This window comes from Pteropus vampyrus, unplaced genomic scaffold (genome assembly GCF_000151845.1).
Source record: "Pteropus vampyrus isolate Shadow unplaced genomic scaffold, Pvam_2.0 Scaffold50, whole genome shotgun sequence".
NCBI lineage: Eukaryota > Metazoa > Chordata > Mammalia > Chiroptera > Pteropodidae > Pteropus > Pteropus vampyrus.
The window spans coordinates 7626752-7647250 of record NW_011888831.1 but is presented as its reverse complement, the minus strand read 5'-3'; the positions used below and the strand labels follow the sequence as shown (position 1 = coordinate 7647250).

Here is a 20499-nt window from a genome sequence, read left to right as displayed (position 1 = left end):
CAGTAATCAGAGCAGGGCACACAGCCCTAGGCTCCCCAGTGGCATGAAAGCCCAGGAGTCAATCGGGGTCTCTTTGCCCTGTTCCACACAAGACTCCCAGTGACCCCAGCACTGGGCAGGGAGCACTGGGCAGGGAGCACTGGGCAGGGAGCACTGGCCCTGGGAGGATCCCTAATGGGACAAGTTCGCAAGGGCTGAGCCAAGAGTCTGTCCCAACTCCCCAGGCTGATGGGGCAAAGTGCCCCCCAAGGCAGCAGAGCCCGTCAGTGGGCCCATGGTGAGAGCAGCGCTGTCCTCCAGCCTTGCTGTGTTTGAGCACAAAGCTGTCCTGGACCACCTGTCCCCGCAGTTGTCTATCCTGGGGGAGGAACTTCAGTAGGCTGGGCCCTGGGCATTAACCCACCATGTGGCCCTGACTTAGTCCTGAATGTCTGAGGGCCTGCCTCTTCTCCTGGAAGAGAGAACGTAATAGCTTCATAGCATAGCTCCAACAGCTGTATAACCACTTTCATTGTAGAGCTGAGGAGATGAAGGCTCAGAGAGGTGAGGGGCGTGTGGTATGCCAGCACACTCACTGTAGTCTACTTTTCATGATCCGCCCACTGCGTGGCGGGGGTTGGGGGTGGGGGGACAGTTGTTGCATTTACCTTGGGCTGGCCAGGTAGGCGAGAATAGGCTGTGTGCACCCCATGCAGCACCCCCTTCCGGGCCATCTCCAGCATCTCCTCCTGATAGAGGTGGTCCTCGTCTGGGTGCCGGCACCCAAACAACAGGATCATGCGGCCGCCCTGGAGCCCTGCAAGACCAGAGCAGGCTGCAGTTACCAGGGTGGCCACCAGAGGACACGCATCAAGGCCTGACAAGCTGGGAGCCCACTTTGAATTCTCATTTCATCCCAAATATCCTTATCTAGTACTTTCCCCACTTTACAGATGAGGAAACCGAAGCCCAGGGTATTCAGATCACTTGTCTACACAGGCTGAGGCACACTTGGGAGAGGGGCCAAGAAACACGTGTGGGCAATGGCACAACTCTCCTGGAGCTCCGGGTCTACTCCTAGGCAGGAGCTGGCCACTTGGTGTCCACCACCCCCACCCCTAGAAAACCTCCAGCAGTACCTTTGTGCTCAGCATCATGGAGCCGCTGCTGCCAGAAACTGCGGAAGGGAGCGATGCCCGTGCCAGGCCCGATGAGGATGCAAGGATGGGAGGGGTCCTCAGGAAGCTGGAAGCCGTTGGCACTGAAGGGAGCAAAAGGAGAGAGTCCCTAGTCCTCAGACATCATGGGCCAGTTGCACACGCAGGACAGGGGCTGGAGAGCTGGGGCTGTGTGGTTGGAGGTGGTAGTGTTTGGGGGTGTAAAAACAATGAGCTCAAATTTGATTCCCAAGTCCTGTAGGCTGACCAGACACACCATCGCTTTGCCCTGAGGCCCTTTTGAAAAAGGCCAAACCTCATCACCACGGTCATCTCCATCCCTACTAGAGACTTGGCCATGTTCTATAGCCAAGTCATCGAATGGAGAGGCCCAGGGTAACCCTAAAGGCTTTATGGGCCAAGGGGTCCAGAGTGGCACCTAAACTCTTGATCTCTCCCTTTAAACCCAGAACTCCCAGGAGCCAGTGGTCCCACAACAGACAGAGTGGAGAGGGTGCTTACCTTCGTACAAAGCAGGGCACTGAGTCTTGGGGCTTCAGGCTGCTAAGCCATGTGCTGCAGACACCGTGGTGTAGGGGACCTCGGCCGTCTGCAAGGACAGCACAGATCTGACCAACATTGCCCCCACTACCCGTGTGGAACCGCCCAGTGGCTCCTCCCACACTGATGCACCTCCTCCAGCTGTCCACTCGGGCACTTTTCGGGCTCTAATATGGCAGCTGTTTTTCTCCAGGTACTGAGATCCATCCTCTATACACCCAGAGCTGGTGAAAGTTGAAAGAAACTTAGAGACTATGCAAGCCTCTCCTTTTGCCACTGCAGAAATTGAGTCTCAGAGAGGGAGAGTGACTTGCGCAAGGTCACTCAGGTAGTGGCAGAATCAAGTCAAAGCTTAGCTTCCCTGGCTCCTATTCCAATGTTCCTTCTAAGAGTTTCTCCAGGAACCCTCTCAGCTCACCACTCGGCTCCAGTGACAATTGCACAAAGCGGCTCTTGAGAGTCACTACCGTCAAGTCACTACCCCAGAGTGTCTTCATAAGTATAGACCTTATTGGTAGGAATCCTGGGTGATGGACAACCTCCTGAGCATTCCAGTCTGCTCTGACATTTGCGTGTGGCCCCTCCTGGGCTTGTGGAAATCCCAGCTTTCTCTGGGGTACATTCCCTTCCCAGTGGCCCAGCATTTAAAGGGACTTCCGACCAACTTGAGAAGTCCCTTAGGTTTTCCTCTGGATGGGATTTTGCTCTCATGGGATGTGCCTGCCTCTCCTCTCCTGATCTGAGGACTGAGACCGGGCCAGTGTGATGTTCTCTAGTACAACAAATACAGTCTCTGCTCAGCTTTTAGAAACTGTATTATTGTGCATCTTAGAGCATGGAGGGCTGAGGTGGGCACCAGCTGCCCAGCTTTGCCAACCCAGGTGATGCTCAGTTGCAGAGGTCAGGGCAGGGGCATGGTTCATCCAGTGGAGAAGCAAAGCCCAAATGGACATGGTTTGGGACCTCCCAGTCTATGTCAGCCTATCTCCCATCTTCTGCCCTCATAGCACCCTGCACATTCCTTCTCAGCACCTACACAATGATAATCGTCTATTTCTATGAGTCTCTCTTCATTCCCCCTCTAGATGGGAAACTCCATGATGGCAGGGGCTACATGTACTGTATTTTCACACCTACCATGTGCCAAGCAATAGAGTGGTATGAAAAAAATTATTGTTGAATGAGTGAATGAAGGAATAAACAATCAAGGCAGAATCACACCTGTGTTCAGCCTGGACTATCAGGAAGACTAAGAATCACTGGGCTCCCACCAAGTGCTGGGTGCTTTCCATATTCGATCTCATTAAATTGTCCCAACAGTAGTACGACAGTAGAGTGGAGTAGGGTCGTTAAATATTTGGACTCAGCAGACTACCGGGGTTCGAATCTCAGCTCTCTACTTGCTGACAACAGTGTGACTTTGAACAAGTGTCTTAACCTCTTTGAGCCTGTTTCCTCACCTGTAAAATACACACAGTACCCATCTCACATGGTTACTGATAATATGTATACAAAAGGGCTAGCTCAGTGCTTAGTTCAGAGTCATCTCTCCCACACGCCTCCTATGGCTATAAAAGCTCTAAAAGGTGAGTGTTTAACTGGTGAAGAGACTGAAGCTCAGACATGTTGACCAGCTGCCCACTAAGTAGCAGAGTTGGACTGCTCCAAAGTCTCTGCCCCAGCCTCACCTTGGGTGCGGTAGGTGAGCACGGCCACGGTGAGGTGGACCTCCGTGGGTGTGTGGTCCCTGGAGGAGCTGATGGAGTAGTACCGCGGTTTCAGAATAGGGAGCTGAGAGAGCAGGAAGGTGGCAGACACCCGCAGGGATGGGAACTCCTCGAGCACCTCCAAGAACGTGGGGCTGTTGGTGAACTTCCACTTATTATATTCTGAGGGCTGAAAGGCAAGGGCAGTGTGAGTGACTCAGGGCACCAGCCCCACACTGAGAGAAGAGGCTGTCACAATCCAGTATTCATTCATTCATTCATTCATTCACTTCCTCAACACTTTGAAGTACTGGGCGCTGTCCAAGGTGCTGAGACTACCTACCAAGCTGGAGAGGAAATCGTTCCTGTCCTGGGGGACTCAGGCCAGTGAGAAGCATTTATCTTGCTTTTATGCTTAGACTTTACTGTCAGCAACTTGTAGGCAGGAGTCAAATCTTTATGACATTCTAATTTGAGGCAGAGCTTTGGAATCATACAGACCTGGGTTCAAATCCTGACTGGATGCTGTGACTGGATGCTTGTGTTAGAGCTGTGGGATCTTGTCCCAATTATTTAACCTTTATGAAATGATGACAGCATCACCTACTTCAAGCGGGATGTTGTGAGAATTAAATGAGGAAATGTGTGCCAAGTTAGTAGTGTGTAGCATAGGATAATGGCAGTGGAGGTGGCTGGAATCATGATAATTAGCAATAATGATAGTGGCAATGATGACATCCAGTACCTTTTACCAAGACTTGGACCTAGAAAGTTGCAAGTGAGCTAATGCATTCTCTTATTTATTAATTTAACTACCCATTTGTCACTATGTCCATTTATCTATTCATCCACACCATCCATTTTCCAACACTTCTTAAGTCCCAGGCTTGTTCCAGATTTTGGGAATACAAAGACAGACAAGACATAGTGGATCTCTTTTTCTAGATAATTCTTCTGAGGATGTGCACTTTGGTTACATCCTGCAGACACTCAGAAAAATCCAGTGGACTCAACACAATTGTGTCCTAGAGATTGGATGGAAAAGGATGCCTGACTTCCCACTGGCCTTTGACAAGTCCCATTTGGAGGTTAAAGACCAGCTCCAGGCTCTGGCTTCCCCCAATTCTGGGACCCCGCCACTGCCTCACCCACCAGTTTCAGTGTTTACCTGGCACAGTGCTTCTAGCTTCTGCCTCTCGGCCTCTTCCAGGGCCAACTGGGCCAGCTTTCGGAGCAGCAGTTGAGTTGGTGGGGTGGTGATATCCAGGAAGTAGGTGAGGGCTTGGTTGAGTGAGCAGGGGGGCAGCCGCTTGTCCCTGACCCAGTAGCTGCCTAAATAGTGAAACAGGGAGTCAGGATGGTAAAAAGGTACCATTTAGGTTTCCCAAGGGTGACGAGGCCTCTAGGGAAGACACTTTCCACTCTCCAGCTACAAGAGAGAGAAGATACTGTTGTTCTGGCTCTAGAAACAGCAACAGGGCTCATGTGCCTGACTCATGTAATGGAAGGTGGTGCCCAGAGATAAGGCTGTAGGGGAGGCTAATTAAGAGCCCTCCAAAGGGCACCCAAGATGACATAGTCTTGAAAAACTAACTGCATGAAAGTCCAGTCTCTGTCTCACCTGGACCCAAACTTTAACAGGACACCCACAAGTGAGCTGCAAACTCACAGTGACTAAATCCACCAAAGACTGAAGTATGCCCCAGAGACCAAGTAAGTGCTCATTTAGAGAAAAGCCCATGACTGCAGTCCCCTGGGGCGCTATGCCAGGAGGTTCTGGTGGAACAGCCAATCTGCCCAAAGTGAGGTGGCAAGTCTCTAGGTGTCCCAAGGGGAGGTATATAGGGTAGTCACAGCATGAGTATGGACCATGGAGCCAGTAGACATGGGTTCAAACTCTGGCTCCCCACTTACTAGTTGGATGACTGAACTTTCTGAGCCTTGGGTTCTGCCTCTGTGAAATGGATGTGATAATAAAACCTGTCTCATTGGGTTTGTATAAGGATTGAATGAAATAGTAAAGGTATAATAGTGGTACAACTCCTAGGACTCAGGTGCTCATCAAAAATTAGGTAAAAATATTAGCATTACATTATTTCATCTAGATCCAAGGCCTAATGAGCCACATCTGTCTCCACATCTCTGTCCCGTTGTCTCCAAGTTTCAGGCTCTCTTACATTCTCCTGGACAATGGGAGACAACGTCAGACTTTGCTTCTCTGACCCCTACTTTCCTAATTTGGCCACTCTCTTTAAGGGGACATATTCTTGGAGGTGTCATTATCACTGAGGAAGCTAAGGCCAGGAATCTAGTCCCTTTGCTGAGAGGGCCCATGGTTGTTGATTTTATTAGTTCCTCCTGGTGCCTGTCACCTCGCACTGTGTCCACCACATAGACTGAGAGAGACTCATCTTAGCACAGGAAGGAGGTGACCCATACCTTCCCTAGGACGGCATCTTCTCCCCCTGTGAGGATGGCTAGGAGGAGCCACACTCTCTCGGCCACCTACGACCTGCCCATGCCCATTGCCCACAGAGGTGGGGATAAATCACACCCTCAGTGGGGAAGTAGTATGAAATTAGAATGCCACGAAAATGCAAAGAGGTTGTAAATTTGGTGATCTAGGGAGACTCTCAGGGTATATTAAATCCCTTCTCTGACCTTCTAGAAAATGGTCATTAGCCTGTGGGAAAAAGACATTGCTCCATTCTTACATTATTTGGTGCCAGGGATTGTGGTGAAGGTTGCACATATATCTATTCATTTGTTCTGCACAACAAGCCTACAAGGAAGGCTCTATTATCTCTATTTTAGACACAAAGAAATAAAGCCTTGAACAATTAACGCATATGCCCAAGGTCACATAAGTAGTAAGTGATGAATCAGGGACTTGAACCTTCAAACTTCACCATTTTTACACCATTTTCACATTTTTCTATTATGTCACTTAGCAGGCTGTACACATGTGTCTATTGTGGGGACTAAAGAGACATATATACAAAATGCTGGCATGCAATAATTACCCAACAAATGTTAGCTGCTACTGTTATTATAATAATAATTATTATTATAAATATTCTTGCATATCTGCCTCTTGTACTAAGTGGTGAGCTCTCTGAGGGCAGACACTGAGTCTCATTCACTTTTGTGGCCCAGAGCCTGTCCGTCATATAGATGTGACCAGTTAAAATTTTGATGGAAAAATAAATGAATCAGTCAATCAATAAAAAAAAAAAAAAAGCAACCAGATGACCAAAAGAATGAAGGGGAAAAGACTCCTCAGCCTCTGGTATTGGGCAGATAGTCCCAAAGAGGCAACCCTTTTTGCTGGCCTGACACAGGTCCAGAACTGTTAGCATGGCTACTTTATCACCGGCTTGGGTGTCGCCCCACCCCAGCAGGAAGAACAGAGTTAGTTGCCTGCCGCACAGGCCCAGGCCCACCCATCAGCCAGTTGGGAGGTTGGCAGGATGATGCTGGGGCCACCTCAGCAGAGGCTCCATGTAGAGGGCTCACCGGTCTCACTGAGGTTCTCCAGGCGCATGGGTTGGTGGGGTGCGGGGCTGTCCACCACTCGCTCCAAAATGCCTTGGACCAGGGCCAGCTGGTTGCTTGGGAAAACCCCCAGGTGCTCTCCAGGCAGGTAGCTGAGATCTTGACTGCCCTCGCAGGAGAGTTCCACCAGGAGGGTGGTGCGGCTGGAGAAGGGAAGAAGAAGCCTCTGGTGATGCCACCAGGATTTCCTCCAGAGCTCCTTGATGGGCGGGCCCATTTCCCCAGGAAATGTGCCCTCCTTTCATTTTCCTGCCTGGTTCCATGAGCTCCGGTCTTTGGCATGCCCTGAGGCTAGAGTGCTCAAGAAGACCTGGGCTGGCCAGGCCTGTGGCTTCTCCACAGGAAGAAGGTGGGCTGCACCCCTCCCTGTACAGTCCTCCCAAGCCCACCAGGGCTTGACCACAGACTCTGCTGAAAAAACGCATCCCACTGGGAGATGTGTGGGCATTGGGACAAACCTTCCCTTGTTCCCAGCACAAATTTGGTTTATTAGAACAAAGTCCAGTTTTCTTAATGAATGGGGGAAGACAGCACAGAGAAACAAAACCTATAGAGAATCCACAACACTAGCTTATACCCTGGCAGGGAAATGTCCTTCCCTGCCAAATCTTCTCCTGAAAGTTCTTTTTTTTTTTCCTCCCCGAAAGTTCTTAAAAAGAGCCAAATGGTTTGAGTTTCTCTTGCCCCACCTTAAGTGACAAAGGATAGAGAGTAGAGCAGGTTCCTAGTTCCTATGCTGGAAAATTGGCCCATGGTTAATGGAGACCAAACTAGTGGCCACTAGGTTACCAGTCAAGCTGGTCCTCACCATGGCATCATCACCAGCAGACATCTCTCTCCTCTCTTTCCAAAGGCTTACTTGTTCTGGTCTTTCCTTCATTAAAATAAAATCTGGCGAACACCACCCAAGAAGCACTGTACTCCACCCTACCTGGACTTCCGACTCTGTAGATTCTGCTGCGATTTGAGCTTCAAGGTGAACACATTCTTGGCGTGCATACTGCTGAGGGCTGTGGGACACAGAGAGATGGTGAAATGGCCAAGTGGCTCTTAAGCACTGATGGGGCAGCCTCTACCTGTCTGAGTCAATGACACTCGGACGCTGCCCTTGGGATGTCCTTATGTGTTGGTGGTAGGCTTTTCTTTCCGTTTCTTTTTCCCACTGTGTTTCTGAATCACAAAGACCTTTGGTCTGACAGAGGCTGGTTGCACTTCTGCTAAGTGTTGGGAAATGCAATTTAGATGCCCAAATATGGGGATTTCTAGGACATCCCCATGGTTTGGGATCCACAGGAGAGCATAGTTGAAGTTAGGGACATCCTAAACATGTAGAAACCTGCAGGATCACCATACCCATGGTACAAGAAAAGAGGAGAAACACAGAGGCACAGCATCTGGAGGGGGCCATTGAGAGATCACAGACTGCAGCCTGGAATTGGCTCTGCAGAATGTTCTTTATAATACTTGGCTGCCATCGGATCTGGAAGGCGGGGCTCAAATCTCAACTTGACCACATGCTAGCAACTCACTTTACCTCCCTGAACTTCAATTTCTCTGTGCCTTTCTTGCAGGGTGTGTGTCAGGTTCATTTAGAGTGGGTGGGCAAAGAGCCCAGCACAGCACTTGGCCCTTCCTTGATGCCAGCTCCCTTCTCTCTCCACCTCTTTCCCAGGGCTTCCTCCTGAAATGGCATCCCTCAGAGAGGAAGCAAGCCCTTGACTTTGGCATCCCAACTGGCTCTTGGAAGCAACAAGAGAGAGATGCCTGGCAGCTCTAAGACAGCTGCCTCTGTTCAGAGGGTCCTAGTGGTCTCCTCAACCACAGGCTCAGGGCTCAAAGATTCCTGTGCTGGCAGAAAAGGCAAACGAGCCCCGTATGGTGCAGGGAAGAAGGTACCTTTGTTGAGGTCCAAAGGCTGTGAGTCCTGCACAAGCCTGTAGTGGTTCGGGTCCCAGGTCACATTGGTGGTGTAGAGCTTGGGGATCTGAATGTGCTGTTTGCCTCGGACGTTGAATGTCTCACAGGCTGCCTGAAAAAGAAGAGAGCAAATCAGTGTTAATAACCATCGTCATCAGCAACAACATCACCACCATTGGCGATCCCATTTTTTAGGTCCTTACAACTGAGCTAAGTGCGTCATAACATTACTAAGCACTCTTATCTGATTGTGCTGTTGTGAAGACTCAAAGAGGTGCCCAGGCTTGGTACGTAGTAGCTTTATCTATTATGATGAATATTGACAGTATCTCATTTTATCCACATGCCCACACCATGAAGTAGGTTTGATTACTCCCATTTTTCTAATGTGGAATCATTGGAGGAGGCCTGAGCTTGGGAACCACATCTGCCCCAACTCTCACTGGTACTCTTAGGCACCACTGCTGAGTGAAACACTTTGCTTAAATGAGTTTGCTAAATCAGAGGTGTCAAGCCACAGGCGACAAAGACCCACTGACACAGGTCCAAAGAACTCAACAGTGTGGTCCCTGCCCTCAAGTTCTCTGTGGCTGGGAGGATGAAACAAGACAAGGTTGTCAAGAGGTGATCTGGATAATCAGAGGGGGTAAGATCTTGAACCAAGGCTCCCTGGTCACCTTTTTCCACCTAGGGGACACATGCCTATAGAGGAACTCTTCTGAGGAGTTGAGGGAGAGCAGCAGTGACCTGAGCCCTCTGGCCTGCAACCTTAGCCCACATCTGTAACCATGCCTACAGGACCAGGCAAGGCTCACGCCACCCAGGGTGCCCACCCAGCACAGATGTCCTGGGCACCAATGTATCGCAGCACCCTGTCCACACTGTAAGGCAGCTCCAGTTGTGAACTGACCTTGAAGGTTTGCACAGCCCAGCTGCGGAAGGCCTCCTCCTGCCCACTGAGTTCGTCCCCTTCCCCTGTTGGGGTGAGCTGAGGGGCTCCCAGGTGGGACAACTTCTGGTCGATATCATGAGCAAAGGCACAGAACTGAGGGTACATGCTAGAACCGAGGCCAAACACAGCATACCTGCTCAAGGAGAACACACAAACACAGAGACTGAGGTGAACCAAGCCACGCAAGCATCACCCAGCAGCACCAATAGCCCGTAAGGCCAGCCCCAGACATTCCCACTCCAGCCAGGCATAGGATCTGCCAGTGCACATCCCCTTCTGATCCTCCATGGCTCTTGAGCCTTATCTTCACTCCCATGACCAACCCTATGCTTGGCCTGCAGACTGATAAGAGGGACTTGGCTCCCCTGACTTGATCTTTGCCACAGGCTGCAGTCAGGCTCTCTCTGTGCCTGGACGTCTCAGAGAAGACTCCTTTATACACAACCAGTTCCAGACTCTGGGCCCATAAGGCCTGCTCGGATAAGTGGTGGTGGGGAACAGCCTTACCTGAACTTGTTGGTGAGCTCTTTCAGCATGAAGAGGGATTTCTTCAGTTTCTAGAAAGAGAGAGAACCACAGAGTCCTTAGGACAAGATTAATAAAAGCACTGCTTTTCTTTTCTTCTTATAGTCTACATAAAAACTGGCCACATCTGTCAGGAAAATATTCAAGATTCACAGTGGAAGTTAGTTTATGGGTACCTGGCTAGGGCTTAGGGGCAAGTTCAGCCTTAGCAACTCATTGTGGCCTCATCCTCAGTGAGGGACCCAGGACAGCCCAGCCCCCAGCTCATCCAGCCCTGGTTGGTGCGGGGTGCCTGCCTTACAGTAGGGCATCTCCAGAGGGTCTTCTGGAGGGATGTGAGTTAGCCTTTCTTCTTGTTTGGAACTTGGTAAGAGCAACAACTGCTTCCACAATCTCTAAAAATAACCCTGATTTCCCAAGAACTCAAGATAATTTTAGGTGGTACATGACCCAGCAGAAATAAGTCAAATCATATAGTAAAAAAGTATTCTTTTCTATAATTTTTTTTAGTTATTCCTGTTTCAATTACTTATTTATTTTTTTGTCCTTCTGAACACTAGAGAGAAAGTCTCAGACTGTTGCTAATGGAGCCTTAACACCTCTCTAATACTTGCCTATTACTCTTTTTTAAAAAGCAAAGCAAGCCATGATTAAGCCATAGTATCTAGCTAAAATTCAATAACTTCTTTCGGCTTTCGATGTATTTATTTTTTGCTGGCTTCTCATTTGTGAGAGTGACATAAAGTTTACTTTAACCATGAATTTTTTAATTTAAAAAGGTAGGTCAATTCCCTGAGATATATGAAGTGTGTCATAGGAAAGGTGACACATGCGTATGGCAATAATTACAAAGGACAAAAGCAAATAGCTAACGTTAGGGCAACCCAGTGATCTGAGCACTCACACCCGAATGATCTCCTTAGGACATGCTGAATGCCCAGAGCCTCTCCTTGGTCCTCTCAGGCCCTACCACCACCCAGACTACTGGGACCTCGGCCACCTACCTCTCCATTGCCAGGGGAGTCTCCGTTCCCAAATGTACTGGTCACCACCAGAAGCAGCTGCTCCTCCTCCAGGCTGCTCAGCCTATACTCATCCATGCAGAGAACCTGTAGGCACCAAGGGTGGACACTGGACCTCAGTTCCCACGCTAGGGCCTGCCACACCCTCCCCAGACACCCTGCGCTCCCCTCCCCCAACCCAGGCCAAGAGCCCCCTTCATCATGCTGTTTCCCCACCCCGCGTCCCGCACCCCCATGCCCAGCACAAGCGTGGCTCAGAGGAGGTGTGTGCTTAAATCCCTGTTAATCATTTGAACACATCGTTTCTCAATTCTCCTCCCTGCCTTAAGCCGTACCCCTAACACGTCAGCAAGCCTTGGAGGGTTTGCCTCCAAATACTGCATGTCCCAAATCAAAACACTTTACCACTTCCACGGCTATTTTAGATTCTGTGTGAACCTATTTTCCACAAAAATGGAGTGGGCAAGTTACAAAAATGATGACTCCTTTGGCACTTTGGGAACCCCAGCGCTTTGCCTGATACTATATCAGGTGAAGGGTGCCACTGCCTCACTGCTCTGTCCAGACTTGGGAGGCCTTCAGTGATGAAGGATAAAATCCAATACTGATGGAGTGAGTCACCCCTTTGGGGTTTTGTTTTATTTGTCTAAATTTTATTCATCCTTTGCCCGCTTCACATTTAGCACTGCATCCTGTATGGAAGGTGATAGTCAGTAAACAGGAATAAAATTCATCCAGAGCAGCTCATGCATATTGAGACTTGGATTCATTAGGGAAGTGTTTCTCAACCTGTGTTCCCTGGAACACTCTGTAAAACTTATTTATTGTGGAAGTTTGGGAATCCCTGGACACACATCTATCCTCCTATCATAGATTTAGAATGTACAGCAGCACATCTAAAGTTCTGGGACATCCAGGAGCAGAGCAACCATTTCAACAAGTCTGCACACAGGCAGAGAAAACGGTATATGTCCAGCTGGATCGGCTACCTTGGGGTTGAAGGCACAGCTGAACAAGGCCCCTAGGTCCCGGGCCAGGGTTTCTGATTTTCCTGTCTCCGTCGCAAAAAGGACTGTGGCTCTGACTCGGGATGCCATGGTCTTGCGCATCAGCATGGAGGTGAACAGCACGGCTCTATAGGGACAGACAGACAGTCAGACACTGTGCTGAGTAATCTTTCCTGAGGAAGGTGGGGGCCCAGGAGCATGGGAGGAGGACAGTGCTTAAAGTGGGGGTAGGTTAGGAAAAAGAACCCATGTTTCCCACCAGCTGACTACCCGTCCTTCTCCTCCCCTCATCTGTTCAACCCACTATTCAGCTCCTTTGGGAAAATGGAGGAGATAGGAGGTTGGGACAATGGTGGCAGGTGACCCTTGGAACTAATGTGTGGATCTCTGGGAGCCAAATTCCATCAAGATGATCTTTTCTCTTTGTTCCCTGCTCTTCAAGGCCTGGAAGGACGAGCTGACTAGAAGGAAGGGCTGCAGGTCAGATGTCAACACTGGCCACTCCTACTTACTTAACCAAGACTTGGAATCGAATCTCTCTTCTCTGGGGTCTCCGCTTCTCATCCTGCCAGACATGGGTTTTCCAGGGCTCCACCTTCAGAAGAGAGGGCAGAGGTGAGAGCAAGTAGGCCCGGGCTGACTGGGCTTGGGGATACCGGTGAGATTGAGGACCCTTTGTGCTCTTTGTGAGTTGAGGGGCGAGCAGGCCTCGTCCCCATCCCCACCTCACTGAAAGCCCCACAGGGAAGGGCTGTGTCTGTCTGTGTCCCCTAGAACTGCAGCTCCAGTGTCCAGCATAGAGTCTGCACATACCGCATAGTCAGTTGATTTTATTTCATTAGTGTCTCCCTGGAGGGAAGAGGCCCCACTTCTCTTTCGTTTTAAGTGTCTTATCACTAAGTGTATGGTATCACTAGTGTATGGTTCAAACTGGGACACCTTTGAGGGTAAAGAGGTGCTATGACAACAGGCACAAACTGTCCTGGGCAATAAGTCACCTTATTTATCACCTTTAGAGTAAGGAAGCTCTTCCCAAATCTAACCAAAGTCCTTTCTGACCAAAAAAAAAAAAAAAAAGAACTCATTTCAATAGGTAACAGTTACTGAGTGCATTCTGGATTGGGTACTGGGCTGAGCTGTTATATACACCAGCACATGTGATCTATACAGCCTCCTATCATGGAGTTAAGGCCCATCCCTTTAGAGATGAGAAACTTGGGGTTGAGATGGGTAAAATGACACCCTCCCCCCAAGATCATATAGTAGGAAGTGGCAGAATCACCCCCAGCTGTGTCTTATCTGGGAGCCAAGCTCTTCACTGTACTATATGACTGTACGGCCACCCACAGAGGAGGCACAATGGTGGTCACCCTCGGGAGCTTAAACCCCACCAGGGCAATGGGCCACTAAAAGTACAATAAAAAGTGTTTCCTTCAGTCCCAGGCCCTGTAGAAATGAGCAAAAGCTGCTCAGAATCCTGGGGTGAAGCTTGAAAAGCATTAAAAATATGACTCTGTGTCCCTGATCCTCCCAGATGTGTTCTGCATGAGTGAGCATGCACATGCACGCACACATGCACACGAACGCACAGCACATGCACACACACGTACATGCATGTACACGAATGCACAAGCACACGCACATGCACGCACACAGGTGCAGACACATATAGTCTCTCTACCCCTGAGCTCCCAAGACAGAGAGGAGAGGAAGGCCCCTCCTTTACCTGGTAGTAGTAGAAAGGGGACAGCACATAGTTTAACATCTCCTGGTGGAACACGGGAGTGATGCTTCCAGAAATTGGGGGGACCAGCCAAACCCAGTCGGCTGGGCAGCCCCCTCGGGACCGGTACTCATTCTGCATGTACTTCATGAAGGACTCTGCAGCAGAGTGGTGATCCATGATGGTCACATTTTGCTTCTAAATCAGAGGGAGTCAAGAAGAAGAGTTGAGGGATAGGGGAATCAGGAGAGTGGTCCGTTGGCTGCAAGGCTCCCAGATAAACTCTGGGAAGGCCTAGAAGTCTGTAAAATGAGACAGAAATTCCTCCTGGCCCCCTCCTCACCGCTGAAAATAAATACCCAAATGGGAGACTTTCAGAGCCAAAAAAATAACCATCACGATGGTCAGCCCACAGGTCACATGGTGGCCTCCTGTTGCCCTTCTGGGTGCAGTGTCCGGCTTCTCAGGCCATGTCCACAAGTCTCCTCGAACTCTCAACAAATGGCTCTCTCTAGATGCTGATAAATCAGACCACGAGTGCCTTTTTGTTGGTAGAGCATTCCAGGAGTCACCTCCACAAGGGTGTGGCTCTCCTGGCCAAGAAGGAACTAGACTCCTCTGAAGAGGGCCGAAGCATTGGGGGAAAACAAGTCACCACAATGTCCCACATCCTAAAATTAGAGGCCATGGGGTCTGAGTCTTCCCAGAATGACCCAACAAGGGCAGCCACACCCCTCAATGTCAGAGACAAATCACTGAATTAGGACACATTTGTTCAAGGTAGTTGTTCAAATCTTGGCCTCTTATTAGCCATGTGACCTTGAGCAATTGGTTTCTGAACCTCACTAAGCCTCATTTTTCTCATCTGTAACGTGGGCATAGTAACAGTTCCTACATTATGAGGTTGTTGAAAGGATATAGTAAGTTAATACAAGTAAACCTTAGAATGTGCTCAATAAATGTTAGCTGCTATTACTATTTCTATCTGTTGGGCATTGCATAAGGCACTGGCATTATATAGAAGTGAAAGACATGGCTTCTTCTCTGCATCAGATTATATTCTAAACAGGGGAGGCAGAAGAAAGTCATGTGGTCTGATAGAAGCTACGATGGAGGCAGGTGTAGGTGCTGACAGAGGGCAGAGGAGAAGACTTAGCTCAGTTAGAGGCCTAGAGGAGAGATAGCAGATTCCAGAGATAGCTTCTAAGAGGAGGTGAGTCTTCAGAGATGGGTACAAGTTAGGCTGAGGACAGGTATTCCTGGAGGAGAACATAACATGAGTCGAGGCCAGGAAGCAGGAGAGGAGCCAGCTCATGGTGGGCCCAATAGACCCAGCAATACCTTCTAAAATTTATACATACACATATAGCAACTCCTGGGGGCCAGAGCAGTTTTAAGCTCAGGAGCTGATGATGATCACTGTGGTAATGATGGTAAACATAACGACGGTGAATAATAGCAATATAACTAATACATACTGAGTGTTTATTACGAGCCAGCCCTTATGAGTAAGGGCTGCAGATGGACCAAAGGGCTCAGTCCCACACAGTAACCAACCTGCTGTGTGTGGGTCCAAGGAGTAGATGTTTTGCATATATTTTCATTTAATTCTTACAGTAACCTAGTGAGGGAGGTACTATTATTATCTCTGTTTTATAAATAAGGAAATAAGGCTAAGTCTTTTGAAGTTTATCCTGAAGAAGGATGCTAAGGAAGTCCTGGAGTGAATGGACGTGGTCAGCAATGGTAAGGAGACTGCTGACGATTAGCAGATTTTCTGGGACATATCTTCTGTATCCTGCCAGTGTCAGGGTTGATGCTGGGAGCTCCCAGGAGTCAGGATGTATGGTCCACACTGGCAGGGCCTTCCCAAGTTGGACCAGCCCCAGGAGGCTCTTCCTGTCCTGTCTCAGAGCCACCAACCTCAATCAAGCACAAGCTTGACCCACCTATAGAGTGACCAGCCCTGAGGAACTATGTGTGGTTGTAAATATTTACTGGGTGATCATTTAATGTCAGCTTCATACTATACTCCACAAGGACAGAGTTTTTGTCTATTTTGTTCTCCACTTATCTTCTTGGCCCAACCTAGTGCCTGGCATATGAAAAAAGCTCAAAAAACTTAGCTGAACAAATGAATGAGTCTCTGCCAGTGGCCTGGCCTGCAGGGCATCTGCCAACTTTGTGGAGTTGGTCCCAGCTTCTAAAGTAGTATCTTCACACATCCCATGACTCCTTCCCAAAAGAAAGGGATGTATTTATATGAGTAAGGGCTGCAGACGGACCAAAGGGCTCAGTTTATTTCTTTGAAATAGAAACCATTACAGCCTATTGATATTTATGGGAATGGTCCAGCAGAGAGGGAGACATTGATGATACAGGAGAGAGAGGGGGAATATTTTCAAGATTAAAGTTTTTGAGAAATTGAGAGAGTACTGGATTCAGTGCTTAAGTGCAGGACTGACCAGTCTTGGGAGGTAATGGTTGCCTGTCGCTAAAAGCATTCAAGTTTACACTAGAAACCTAGTAGTGTTAGTGAGAAAGTTGATTTGTCTCTGTATCCCCAGCATCTGACACAAACTGGGTATTCAATATTTGTTTGATGCTTGATTAAATGAACAATGCTGTAAGGGGAAAATCAAGCACGACATGAGTGGCTGGACCGGATGACCATCTAACCAGAGAGTCTTCAGACTCACAGAACACCAGACATACCTGGAAACTGTGGAGCACAGCGACGTTGATCTCAATGACGGCCTGGTCTTTCCAGAGTGAGGTCAACTTGTGTGTTTCTAGGCCCATCCTTCTGCCCACTTCCTGCAGAGGCAGAGAAATGGGGATGAGTCAGTTCTCAGGACTCCACCCAGAGACCCACGCGTCCAGCTGGCCCAGCTGGACAGTCCTCGTTACCTCCAGGATGTTGTAGCGCTGGACGTCACAGAAGTCCCGGACCCCGATCTCTGTGCCCATGTACCAGCCGTTGAAAGGGCACCCTGGGAACTCAAGGCCACCCACCTCAAGCAGCATATTGGACACGGCAGGCAGGGCATACCACTTGAGCTCCAGTTCCTGGAACCACTCGTACCTGGCAGGGAGGCAAAGCCAGTCACAATTGGGGGCTTCAATTCTGCCCACCCTCACCCCTCAAAAAAAGCTTTAGAAAAAGAATCAACCAAGAAAACCCATTTCCAAGTGTTGATCTCTCAGTTCATCCCACCTAGAGAGGTGAATTGGGTGTACCTGGTGTCATTAATAAATTATGCATTCATTCATTCATTCATGCAAATATACATTAAGCATCAAGTATGTGATAGGCCCTGAGCTAAATGCTGACAACCCAACATAGTGGTTAAGGACTCTAGTGTCAGAAAGCTTAGTTCAAGTTCTTCCTTACTGCTTACCAGCTGTGTGAACATCGGATGTTATTTAGCCCCTCGTAGCCTCTGTATCCCCGCCAGCAAAATAGAGATAATAGCATCAAACTCATAGGATTATTGTGAAGATAATAGTATCGTTCATTTGTATATCCATGTACTCTAGAAATGTTTATAACTGAGCACCCGTTATGTGCCAGGCACCCTGCTAGATGTTGGGGATATTGCTGAACAAGAGAGTCAAGATCCCTATTCTCACAGTCTCTGTATCTAGATGCAGGTAAACAAATAAGTAAATAGGAAAATAATACAAGGCAATGTGTTAGACAGAGGGTGAGGGTGCCTGCTTTAGACTGGGTGTTCAGGAGAGGCTTCCCACAGGGGGTGACACTCAGGAATACCCCACTGATGAGAAGAAATGAACTCTGAGGAAAGGGCAGGGGGAATAGCAAGTGCAAAGGCCCTGAGGTGGGAATGAGTTCAGTATATTCAAGGGACAAAAAGAAGTGCCCAGCCCAATGCTCGCTATATAGTGAGTCTCAATATATGGAGGTGTTTTTGCAATCATGAGAGCTGCCTGGAGCAAAGGCTGAACCAGATGATCTCTTGAAGTCAGTGTAGCCCTATTCTGTCACCAGTCAGGAGAGGGACAGCTAAGGGAATTGGCAGGAAGGCGAAAGAGGCCTGAGCTGCTCGGTGTGAGAATCTCAAGAGCCTTTCAAGTGTCCATCTCCTGAAATCATTGCTTCCCAAGTTCCTAGGGCCCCATCTCTCCAAGCCTCTGCTCTTCCCTTACCATCGACATGTCCGCATAAGTCAGAGGCCTGACACACAAGTGCAGAGCTGCTGTACAAGCGTGACAAGATGGGCTTGAAACCAGCCCTTCTAGGCATCACCTGCTACTAACTGGGCTTTGGGGAAGGTGCAGGGAGGGGCCTGAGGATTGAGGTCTTAGTTAAGAAAGGAGGCAGGCATGCATGTTAACTCGCATTCCCAGCACCCTCAGCTTGCTCACTTGGGATGTTCCATGGGCACCTCGAGCACAAGGTCAGGCGGGATTTCAAAGAACTCAGGGTCGTGGCCATCAGCCTGCAGGACCAGAGGCAACACATCAAAGCGGCCGTACTTCGGCTTCCAGCCCAGGTCGATGCACAGCTGCGGATAAGACAGGCCCCGTGAGTTAGCTGACCCAGGCCCCTTGACCCCTCTGGGCTCCACTCTGTCATCACCCACCAAGGCTGGATTCCGTACCTGGGTGAACTCCACGCAGGCAGGGTCCCCTCTGATGGTACCATCAGGCATCTGGTAACCAGCATACCGGATGAGCTGCGAATTCCAGACCCGGAAGTCATGTTTCCCATCACTCCGCTGAGGGAACACGGTGATGGCCGACCTTCCCCAAGACAAGGACAGTGCTGTTTACCACCTGGCTTCGTCAGGGGCTCCCAACCACCCCCCATTGATCCCTCTCTCCCTCCTGTCTTCTTAATCCCCAGACCTCTGCACCCAAGCTAACTGAACCTTGCTCCTGCAGCTCCCCAACATGCCAAGCTCTTGCTGACCTCTGTGTAACCAGCCCCACTTCTTGGCATACTTTCTCCCTCCGTCTTCTCCCTCCAGTTCCAACTCTTCCTTCAAGACCCACACAGGGACTGGCCCCTCCAGAAGGCCCTCCCCATCCTTCGGGCAAAGTTAGCTGCCACAGCCCTTCTCCTTGCTGCATCATATTTCTCTCCTTGCAACTGAGTTAGTTGGATGCTGTCTAGTGCAAGGCTGTCTAGAGCAGCGTCTTAGGGTCTTCGTTACCGCTGTACCCCTGCCACCCCACCCACATGCCTAGCCCTTTGCTGGTTCTATTAGGCAGGCACTGAGTGTTTGCTAAACAGAATGGATGAATGATTGAATGAGCTCTTCATTCCTATTAGCCTCGACCTCTTTGGTTGGGAGCAGGGGACGGTAAGGCAGGAGGTGGATACCGACAAGCAGTGATGCTACTACCTCTAAGAAAAACACCACTGGAGTCATTTGCTGCAAAACTAACCTCTCATCCATCCCCTCTAAACAGCTGAGATCTGTAATCTTGCTTCTTAAAAATCCCCACATCCTCTCCAAATGGTTCCAAGTCAGAAGGAACCCAAGGAAACAGGCTACTGAGGGGGACTAAGCTCCAGAGGCTCTGCTCACTACCAGGGCTCCCTAAAGAACCCTGAGTCTCTCTGTTCTCTTTCTCCCTGGTTTCTCCAGGGGCCAGATATGTCGCCCCTACTCTCGTCTGCGTCTTTTGGCTAAGACCTAGGAGGGGAATGGGCTCCAGTCATAGCCTTGGGGAAGGTGCCCCCACCTGATGTTGCCATTGTTGGTGGCATAGCGCAGGTGTCTGCAGATATGCTCGAACATTTCCTGGGCAGTAGAACAGCTCCGGGCATCGAAGACCTGCACACAGCACCCCCCACCAAATCAGGCCCATCAAGGACTGTGAGGACACAGGGCTCGGGCTGATCAGAAGCTAAATCACAAGTGACCGAGGGTGTGGCCCAGACCCCCACCACCCAAACACCAAGCAGAGAAGCGCATTCTCCTCTCTGCATAACACCCACCATCTCATGGCTGACCCATCTATCCTTTCTCCTGCCCTCCTAAGGGAACCCAGGCAACCCCACTCGGAAGACCTCATTGAAAGCCAAATCCCAAGAAAACCTGATTTTCAAATATCATGAATCAGAGTGCCCACTGCCCCAGCCTAGTTTCTTTACAACGTGAGCACATTTACACTGGGCCTCCAGCACCTTTTATTACAGCCAGAGCCAGTTTCACTGGCACATTTCTCATCGATTTCTCTGTCTAAGCACTTTTGATATTATCCAGCAATAAATGATCCCCTAGTGCAAAGACATCCTGGGAGGCTAGGATAAGGAAAATGTTCTTCGGGAGCCAAGAATTCAAACGGCCTAGGTAAACAACCTCTCCTGCAGGATTTCAACGATAACAATAACAAAGCCGTTTGGTTTGAAGCTGGCATTT

General features: G+C 49.4%; 1 protein-coding gene across 1 annotated transcript in view; it reads right to left on the bottom strand.

Moving 5' to 3' along the window:
- NOS2 (nitric oxide synthase 2) overlaps nt 1-20499 on the bottom strand; it is a 44454-nt gene that overhangs the window by 3174 nt on the left and 20781 nt on the right. Inside the window, exons 6-24 of the mRNA XM_011360001.2 lie at nt 19820-19911; nt 18730-18871; nt 18494-18633; nt 17015-17189; nt 16820-16921; nt 14108-14302; nt 12894-12976; nt 12364-12508; nt 11357-11461; nt 10335-10384; nt 9786-9960; nt 8855-8987; nt 7890-7968; nt 6920-7101; nt 4572-4735; nt 3386-3593; nt 1659-1746; nt 1119-1240; nt 648-796 (exon numbers count right to left, since the gene is read on the bottom strand). Coding sequence (XP_011358303.1) covers nt 648-796; nt 1119-1240; nt 1659-1746; nt 3386-3593; nt 4572-4735; nt 6920-7101; nt 7890-7968; nt 8855-8987; nt 9786-9960; nt 10335-10384; nt 11357-11461; nt 12364-12508; nt 12894-12976; nt 14108-14302; nt 16820-16921; nt 17015-17189; nt 18494-18633; nt 18730-18871; nt 19820-19911 — 2529 coding nt within the window. The remainder of the gene's footprint in view (nt 1-647; nt 797-1118; nt 1241-1658; nt 1747-3385; nt 3594-4571; nt 4736-6919; nt 7102-7889; nt 7969-8854; nt 8988-9785; nt 9961-10334; nt 10385-11356; nt 11462-12363; nt 12509-12893; nt 12977-14107; nt 14303-16819; nt 16922-17014; nt 17190-18493; nt 18634-18729; nt 18872-19819; nt 19912-20499) is intronic.